Source organism: Bison bison, unplaced genomic scaffold (genome assembly GCF_000754665.1).
Source record: "Bison bison bison isolate TAMUID 2011002044 unplaced genomic scaffold, Bison_UMD1.0 scf7180017864163, whole genome shotgun sequence".
Taxonomy (NCBI): Eukaryota; Metazoa; Chordata; class Mammalia; order Artiodactyla; family Bovidae; genus Bison; species Bison bison.
The window spans coordinates 10561133-10571696 of NW_011494735.1; the positions used below are offsets into that span (position 1 = coordinate 10561133).

The 10564-nt window shown below is 38.7% G+C and overlaps 1 protein-coding gene across 1 annotated transcript in view; it reads right to left on the bottom strand.

The window, feature by feature from the left end:
• Positions 1 to 9521: 9521 nt before the first annotated feature.
• The window catches only part of LOC104989839, a 4170-nt gene continuing 3127 nt past the window's right edge, over positions 9522 to 10564 (bottom strand). Inside the window, exon 3 of the mRNA XM_010841631.1 lies at positions 9522 to 10462. Coding sequence (XP_010839933.1) covers positions 9895 to 10462 — 568 coding nt within the window. The 3' untranslated portion in view covers positions 9522 to 9894. The remainder of the gene's footprint in view (positions 10463 to 10564) is intronic.

Sequence of the window (10564 nt, forward strand, 5' to 3'; positions counted from 1 at the left end):
AATTGCTTCTTTGCTTTACACCATTACCATTTTGGCTTGCAAAAGGTTCAGAGGAAAGCTCTGCTTTTGGATAGCAGGGGAAACCAGTGGTGGTTCACTAAGTATGCTCAGAGCAAGAGGTACTAAACTAAAAAGCCATTAGGTTTTGTTTTTTAAAGTATACATCCTATATAACAGTGATGATCTTTCTAAATTTAAAGAGTTTATTTGTACAATAATGCTTTAATAAACCTTTTCCCTTCACTATTATACTATTCATTCTACATGTGTATATCCTTGGCACATAGTAGATATTCAATAACATCATTTCTATGCTAGTAAAATGCAAAATCATTGTTTTTTCAAACCCAAAACAAACTGTTGGCTATAATTTATTTTTACCTTTTTCAGTGTGCTAATGTATCCAAATCAAGAATAACCCTGTTAAATCATTCAGATTACTAGATTAATAATAACACTATCTGCTGCAAAGGAAACCATAAACAAAATGAAAAGAAAACTTACAGAATGAGAGAAAATATTTTCAGGGCTTAATTATCCAAAATATAGAAACGACCCACAGAACTCAATAACAAAAAAACCAAACAAGCCAATCAAAAAATGGGCAGAAGACCTAAATAGACATTTCTCTGAAGAATATGTACAGATGGCCAATAGGCACATGAAAAGATGCTCAGAGAGCATCACTAATTATTAGATAAATGCAAATCAAAACTGTTCAATACAATGAGGTATCACCTCACATTGGTCAGAACTGCCATTATTAAAAAGTCTACAAATAACAAATGCTGGAAGGAATGTGGAGAAAGGGGAACCCTCCTACACTGTTGCTAAGAATGTAAAACTGCTGCAGCCACTATGGAAAACAGTTGGAAGTTCCTCAAAAAACTGAAAATAGTGTTGTCATATAATCCAGCAATCCCACTCCTCAGTATATATCAACTTGAAAAGATCTATTTGCCTCCCCTACATGTTCCTACAGAAGTAGTGACAATAGCCAAGACATGGTAACAACCTAATGTCCATAGAGATGAATGGATAAAGAGGATGTGGTGTGTAGACACACACACACACACACACAGACAGACACTGGAATACTATTCAGCCATAAGCAGAATGAATGAATGCCAGCTGCAGCAACATGAATAGACCTAGAGATTATCGTATGAAGTAAAGAGAGAAAGAAAAAGACAATATTTATGGTATTTATCATATGCAATCACTTATATGTGGAATCTAAAACACAACAGAAATGAACATATCTACAAAATAGAAACAGACTTACGGATAGAGAAGAGACTTATGGTTGCCCAAGAGTGGAGGGTAGGAGAGGGCAGGGCTGGGAGTTGAGATATACTGATGCAAACTCTTATTTATAGTAATAGATAAACAATAAAGCCCTACTGTATAGCATAGGGAACTACATTCAATATCCTGTGATAAATTATAATGAAAAGAATACCAAAAAGAATGTATGTGTGTATATACATACATATCCCTGATTCACTGCTGTACAACAGAAGTTAATACAACCTTATAAATCAATTTACTTCAATACAATTTTAAAAAACATAGTGATATATGTAGAAGCACGATCACATAACTGCTAAGTGTTAACATGTATTAGTAGGAACACTGTATTCTACAGATAAAATACAGAGACAGTGACAGTTAAAAAGAACACTAAAATCATCATTTAAGTCAACAGAAACACAAAAATCTATTAAAATGCCAGAACAATTATTACAGCTACCATTTAAAAGTTCAGTCGGTAAAGAATCTGCCAGTCATGCAGGAGACCCCGGTTCGATTCCTGGGTCAGGAAGATAAGCTACCCACTCCAGTATTCATGGGCTTCCCTGGTGGCTCAGATGGTAAAGAATCTGTCTGCAGTGTGGGAGACCTGGGTTTGATCCCTGGGTTGGGAAGATTCCCTGGATGAGAGCATGGCAACCCACTCCAGTATTCTTGCCTGGAGAATCCCCATGGACAGAGGAGCCTGGCAGGCTACAGTCCAAGGGGTCACTAAGAGTCAGACACAACTGAGTGGCTAAGCACAGCACAATCATTTAAAATGATAAATAGGACTAAGCTTACAGAACATAGTTCAAGCCAAAACTAAATTTTTTTTAGTAAATTTCTTTAGCTTTAGAATAAGCTTTTCAGATTTTTTTAAGTATGCTATTAACAAGGCATACGTCTCAAAAAAGACATGGAACTAGCAAAATACCAGTATTTAAAATAGAACGTTATTAATAATTAGAATAACATTAAAGCAAGTATTTTACAAAGTACTTCACAGTGCAGGTTCTAAACACATGCCTTCTGAATTCTAACATAATTATTAGGTTTAATTATGATAGATATCAAATTGCCAATGGATTACAGAAAAAGCAAGGGAATTCCCAAAGAACATCTACTTGTACTTCATTGACTGTGCTGAAACCTTTGATTGTGTGGATCACAACAAACGGTGGAAAATCTTAAAGATATGGGAATACCAGACCACCTTGTCTGTCTCCTGAGAATCCTATATGCAGGACAAGCAACAGTTAGCACTGGACATGGAACAATGGATGGTTCAAAATTGGGAAAGGCTGTATATTGTCACCAGGCTTATTTAACTTACATGCAGAGTACATAATGCACAAGCCTGGGCTGGATGAATCACAAGCTGGAACCAAGACTGCTGGGAGAAATATCAGCCACCTTAGATATGCAGATGACACCACTCCACTGGCAGAAAGCAAACAGGAACTAAAGAGCCTCTTGATGAAGGTCAAAGAGGAGTGAAAAGGCTGGCTTAAACTCAACATTCAAAAAACTAAGATCGTGATATCCGGTCCCATCACTTCATGGCAAATAGATGGGGAAAAAGTGGAAACAGTGACAGACTTTATTTTCTTGGGCTCCAAAATCACTGCGGACAGTGATTGCAGCCATGAAATAAAAGACGCTTGCTCCTTGGAAGAAAAGCTATGACCAACCTAGACAGTGTATTAAAAAGCAGAAACATCACTTTGCCAACAAAGGTCTGCATAGTCAAATCTATGGCTTTTCCAGTAGTTATGTAGGGCTGTGAGTTAGACCATAGAGAAGGCTGAGCACGGAAGAATTGATGCCTTTGAATTGTGGTTCTAGAGAACACTCTTGAGAGTCCCTTGGAGAACAAGGAGACCAAACCAGTAAATCCTAAAGGAAATCAACCCTGAATATTCACTGGAAGGACTGATGCTGATGGTCCAGTAACTTTGGCCACCTGACGCAGAGAGTGAAGAGACTCACTGGAAAAGACCCTGATGCTGGGGAAGACTGAGGGCAGGAGGGGGAGGTGACAGAGGAAGATGGTTGGATGGCATCACTGACTCAATGGACTCAAAGTTTGAATTTGAGCAAACTTTGGAAGACAGTGAAGGACAGGGAAGCCTGGCATGCTGGAGTCCATGGGATCACAAAGTCGGACACAACTGAACAACAGACTGTAGTAGATATATTTAAACAATGGTGTCATTGTAAGCATGTGTGAACTTCCACTGTATTAGCACAAGGGCAACCTTCACCCATACTCCCACCCACACGTACACCCCTCCTACACCAGGATTATTTTGAAACATGAAGCAAATTCTATACATCATATCTTTTTATTGGTAAATTCATTATGTATATGCTAAAAGAATTTTGAAAAAAGAAACACAACCATAATACCTTCATCAAGTGTCAACAGTTCTTTTAACTTCAAATAATCAGTCAATATTTAAATTACTCCAGTTGTCTCAGGAATATTTTTACAGCTGGCTTTGATCAAGTCAGGATTTAAAGAAGTCCTATACTTTGCAATTGATGGCTAAGTGTTTTTAAGCAGCTCGATGAAAAAGCAAACACTAACTGAAAAAGATATATGCATTGCCATGTTCACTGCAGCATTATTTGCAACAGCTAAGGCGCAAAAACAACCAGTGTCCACTGATGGATGGATGGACAAATAGGTGAGGCATGTATACACAATGGAATGCTATTCAGTCATAAATAAGAATGCAGTCGTGACATCTGCGACAACATGAATGATCTTGAGGGCATTATGTTGTGTGAAATAAGACAGAGAAAGACAAATATGATCTCACTTATCTGTGGAATCAAAAAAAACCAGAAAACAAAAACCAAGCTCAGAGATACAGAGAAGAGGTTGGTGATGGCCACAGGCAGGGGGTGGGGGGAGGACAAAATGGGTGAAGGGTGTCAAAAAGTACAGACTTCCAATTATAAAGCCAATAACTCATGAGGATGTAATATACAGTATGTGACTACAGTTAATAATACTGTACTGCATATGTGACAGTTGCTACGAGTAAATACTAAAAAGTTCTCATCAGAAGAAAAAAAGTTCTGTAATGGTATGTGGTGACGAATGTTAACTAAACTTACTGTGGTGATCATTGCCCAGGACACACAAACATCAAATCACTTTGTTGAACACCTGAAACTAGAATGTCCGTCACATCTCAATTTTAAGAAAGCAAACAGTGGATTGAATACACAAGATGCAGACTGAGCTAACAAGAGGACAGAGAAAAAATGGAAGAGTCATAATTGGTGAGCACTTAAGAAAAAGATACAGAAGTGAGGTTAGAAATGCCTCAAAGGGCCCACTAGGTACTGAGCTCAGCCCAGAACATCTTAGGTGCTATCCAGAACGCTGTCAGTTATGGGCATGAAGGAGTTAGACGTTGATACCACTCATCTCTTCATATTGGAACCTTTGAAGATATGCCCCTTAGTTCACAAAGGTTTTCCTTAAACTATAAAAAATACAGAGAGACCAGAAGAAAAGCATCAGAAAATAACACCAAGTACATAAAAGCTCATTATTCTCCACATCTCACCCATATAAACTCTTCTTGGTTTTAATGTATTTCCTATTTCATGTAATCTCCTATGTTGCACGTATAACTAGAAAGCTTAATGATTTACTTTAAGAGCTATAATTGTTTCTGAAGTCCATGATAATCTATAAATTTTTTTTCTTGCAGTTTACTTAAAAATACCAGGTCATTTGTCTTCTAGAATTTTCTAGTGTGGATTTTGCCAACTGCATCCAGTGGTGGTTTAACATGTTCCTCTGTATCTTAAGTCTCTTATAACTGGTAGTCAGATTTAAACGTTTGAGAGTCAAGTTCAATTATTTCACCTTCATGGATGGCACTCTGCACTTCTGTGGTATAACTTCAGCAAGCACAGAATGTTTATAGTTCTGTTACTGTAACGCTAAGGCTGATCAGTGGGTTCAGGTGCTATGAGCCTGATCCATGCATTAAACTGCTCCCCACCAGCATTCACTTAGTGAAGAGTCATTGAGGAGGCCTCACTTGATTATTTCATTACTGCTGCAAAATGTTGAGGTCCTATTTCTATTATACTGTATTTTTAAGCTGGAATTATTTTATAATGAGAAAATTTCCCTCACAACTATGTAGTTACCCTGAGGTGTAATTTGGAAAAGGCAGGATAAATGCTTGACTCTTCTCTGTACTCCATCCCAGCAAGGCTCATAATTGGCTCTCCATTGCCTGTGGCATTAAAAGAACCCCACACGTCTGCTCTTGAGGTACAGGATCTATACGGCCAACTCAATATCCTGCTCACAGTGCACTCTTGCTTCTTTGACTTCACAATGCTGAGGTACATCAAAAAATGTGATGTCTCATTAATCTGGTGGAGAAACGTAAAGACTGCACAGTCTTGACAGTACAGTTGGCGATGCTCTACTGGGACTATTTTGTTTTTAAATGCAGATAAAATTATTTTAAAAATGGGAAAACACATACACACAACCACAGTAACACCAGTGGTCCTGGAGCAAGGCTCTAGAGTAGGTACACAAGTGGAACTCAAATTTGAAAAAACCCAAGAGGCCCACAGACAGTGCGTATTACATATTGTTACCATTGTAGACAAGCGCATCCCTGTTTAAATACACATTCCATTAAGGGTGGAGGTTCATTCATTTAGTCTATTGGGTATCCCCAGTTGCCTGGTACATGGTAGGCACTCAATGTATTTGTTAATAAAATGAATGAGTTAAATTTATCCAGAATATATATATTCTGCATGAGTTTCAGTCACTAAAAAAATTAAAGGCATATAGGATTTTTATTCTCATTGACAATTAACCTGGTCTTATTAAACAAATGCAAAGTTATTTTTTAAAGAAATAGAAAAAGGTTTCCATTGACTTACATATTTTAGAGCTCACTCAGGTCTTTCTGCCATCATTTGGGGGTAATAGTGTCACTACAACTATGATTAGCACAGGCCTTGTATCTTATCTTTTAACACATTTCTGTTTAATAAGGCCTTTAGAGTATATTGTGTGCAGAATATTGAAATAGCAACCTCTGAATCTTAATACTTTTTTGTTCAAGTTCAAAGGGATTTTTTATTTATAAAAGAGCACACAGGGTTACAACTACACGGATGATCTAAGTTGCAACTGTCTGTAGACACTTTTTAGTTCCTTGTTTACTTTTCTGTGACATTTGACACTATTTGGCCTCTGAGAAACGTTGACCTTCATGATAAGACACTCTCAATTATAACAGAACTAACAAAATTTGAAACCCAGCTAAAGGCAAACGGTGTATTTTCAGAAAGCGCTGAGGTGGAAAACGAAGAAAGAATTAGGAACTTACCTGTAAAGTCAACATGAGACTCCTATCCTAGGTTGGTTTGTTCATAACCAAATCTTTACTGTTGGGCATCACATGTGCAGTTTAAAAGGATCCTATTCACAAATTTAGTGTCCAGAAGTTTGTGTAGGCACAATTCCATTGCTGTATCGAACAACAGTGCTTTTAAAGAAAGCTAACTGTAAAGTGAAAATCTAAATATAAATAACTCTCAACTTCAGATTATAAAAAGCACTCTATTCCGTGTAAAACTAAAAAGTGTTTCTCTTAAACAAATTTGGGTAACATCGGCACATATTACAGCAGATAATACATGGCTAAAATGTAAGCCAGTCAGCATCACTGAGAATAAGCCGCAATTGTGATGCTCACCTTGAAGACTCCAATTGCACTTTTAGAATGACTATTAGCGGCAACAAACATCAAAACCTCTAAGTTACAGTTATCTAAGTGCTCCGTACTTCTCTCCCCTCAGCTCTTTTACCCACTTTTTTCCCGCCAGGTCTCAAAAGGTAACCTAGGTCACTAATGCTTCTCTCCTGCCCATATTTTGATTATTAAGTACTTGGGGGCCTATCTTTTCTAGCTGCACTGACCTTTGTGGCAGTGATCCAGCCAATTATTGTGCTTTTCCCACAGTGCCTCAGAGTGATATTCTAACAAAAATACTTGGTGAACTGCGTTAGACAATCATTTGAGTGGTTTTAATATTTCTATCTGAATCAGCTAGCTATCAGTGGCTTCAATTACATTTTAGATTTTATGACAATGGTCATCATTCTCCTCTTGGGTATTACCGATCTGGCCTAATTCACTTTTGAAGACGACTGTCCTATTTTTCTTTTGTTACAGAAATTACAGAAAGGAGTCTTAATTTGGGGGAAGTAAAGTAGTATCTCTTATCCGTTTCTTCCACCCCACACTATGGAGGTAGTGGGTATAACACACAAGAGGGAGAAAGAATGGGTAGTTAATGAAGAAATCGAAGTCTTCTTGGCACCTAGTTTCCACACACTGAAGAGCTAATCTCGGCTATCAGGTTCCTCTGGCAAAAATTCTTCTGAGCCCACTCCACAAGATGTAATGTCTTATGTGCACCCTGGCTCACCTACCAAAAGGCAATTTCATGTTTAAATAGCTTATAAACAAAATTTTTATATGTAAGATTAAGAATCAGGAATTCTGACTTTAAGGCATAAGACAGAACTCTTCCCCAAGAATCTTCTCCAGGTGTCTCATACGCAAAATTAACAGCTATATTTCCAATAATTTGAAACAACATTTATTAAAATGTTATTACCATAACTCAGCTTTCCTTTGGTCTGGCACTCATTGAGGACACCCAAAATACTGCTTTATTCTTTCCCATCACTGGCTTTTTGCTATTACAAATTAATAAGTGTTTGACAACAGATCAACAAAAAAGTTAATTGCACCAAGTAAATGTCAAAAGTATCGATTGCAAAGTTGTACTTTTGATAAGACAAATTCATCTTCGTAGTAAACTGTCAATAGTAAAAATGTTCAGCAGGTAATTTTCATCAATGTACAGAAATAATAAAGTGAAATTCATGAAAGGCTAATTTTTAAAACTAGAGATTAGGGTAGAAATATAACTATGGTACTAAAAACAAGTTGGCTGGGGGCAGTATCTTCTTTGTAATTTAGCAAACAAGAAAAACATATGGAAGTACTTTATATCCAACAACTCAAAATGTTCCTACTATGTGGGATGAAATTTACTTTAAAAGCAAAAGATAAACTATGAATACTTTGTACATCCACTTCAGCTTCCTACCTGCTGATCTATTCAAGTTCAATAAATTACTGGCAGAATCGGTAACACTTTTGGGTACAAATTAACAACTGTTGATCACCCATAAAATGTTCTACAGTATAATGGGAAAAGATGAGGACCTGTGGGATGAGGATTACCTTGGTTGCCTGGATGAACTGTTCTGGGAAATGAAAATTAGAATTTTATTAGCTTCCCCGTAAATCAAGATTTTACATAGCACCCAGAGATTTTCATCCTTTAAAAGAACTGGCACTTAATAAAATCTAAACTTACTTTGCCCTTTGATATCAAAAGTAAGCAAACTCAAAAAGCCAATGTTCAAATATTTTATGCGCTTTAAGATTCAATATAAGGTTCTCTCCTGTCCTTCCCACAATAAGGCAGCTCCATCCAGACCAGATCAGATTGAGTAAGGTTATCTCTCAAAGCTAAACCAAACTAAATCAAGACACACTTATTAGATCACTTTTGAATTACGAAAGCACCGAACTCCTGCTGGAGGGGACTAAGAGGATTCAGTTGGCTTAAAAATTTTTCTCCTTAAATGTGCCTTTTTCTAGGCAAAGAACTGCCTTATTTTTCTCAATTATGCACCCAAAATTAAACCATAGAATGCTTGTGATTACACCATTCAAAGTTAATTATTCTACACAAATCAAAACCAGATCTGTTTTTAAGGAAAGTATTAAAATTTACCACTAATTTTTCTCAGTGAAATTAAAATTTTAAAAGTACAATCATTTTTTTACCCAGATCTCGCAGTAAATACCAAGTCATTTCATTAGTTTTCCAAACTACGTTTTCTTTATTAAAAACTGAGGGAATAGTGGTCCCTCACAAATTAAAATGGAAAATATTAGATTTTAAACTCAAAGTATCCACAAACCACACTTTTAGCGCCTACCTGGATCCTTTCCCCCCACACTGATGAGCAACGACTATATAGCATGAGAATCAAAGGCCAAAAACCACCACCACCATACAATGAGCCCCCAAAGGTAAACTAAAAAACAAAACAAAAAAACAACACAGCATACTGTTAAAAGAATTTATTTGCCTCATACATTAAAAAAAAAAAACCTCAACAGAGCGTTTGACTATAAATTCAATCTTCTCATTCAAGGAGTTGCAAAACAAAGTTTAAACAGAAACTTTTAATTGCTTCGGGTTTACATTTTGAAAACTCTTAGATTTACAGAGGGAACATACCAAATAAACAAAATCGAAATGTTAAGGCATAAACTTTAATGGGTCGACTATTCTACCCCCATGCCGGTTCTGCACGAGGTACCTCACACAAATCCGATTCATAAAGACTGAAGCAAAATACGCACTAACTAAATCGTGCATCAACTACTGAAAGAAGCGTTCAAATTATTTAGGATGGTAAAGTTATCTGTGTCAATTACTCAATTACATTCCTTCCTTCAACAGCAAATAGCGAATCCAGAGATTTAGGTCTTCCCCCAGCCTTACAAACGTCCCTGTCCGCCCCTGTCCCCGCAATTCCTTCCTCCCTCCGAGAAACCATACAACTAACGGTTTCCGTGGCGGCCGCTGAGACCGGGGCTCCGCGGGCTGCCCCCGCGCCCCGGAAAACAAAGGGGATTCCCAGCCATTGTCCTCCGCGGCGCTGAGCATCACCAGCACTAGCAAGGCAGTAGCTTGCGCAGTTATCTCCACAGCGGGCAATGTCACAACCCGACCAACAGCACAAACTACTACCTCAGCCAGGGCCATGGTGTCGGGGAGGCACCGGACCACGCTGAGGCGAGCGAAGCGACTCCGGCGCTCCTCCGTCGTTCCTCGACCGCCGCCGCCGCCAACCCCGCGCCCCTGCTCTTCCCCGCCGCGCCGCGCCTGCAGACCCCGCCCAGCGCCGCGCCGCTCGGCCGCACCGGGCGCGCCCCGGGAGCTCCCGGCATCTTCGCGGCGCCGGCGACCGGGGGAGGCCGAGCCGGGGTCCTCTACGTAACCAGCGCTCTGGAGAGAGACAAGATGCGCAGGGGTCCTGGCGCAGGCAGCCGCTCCCTCCGCCGCCCCGAGGGGACGCCGTCCCCCAGGCCGCTCGACAGCAGGAAAT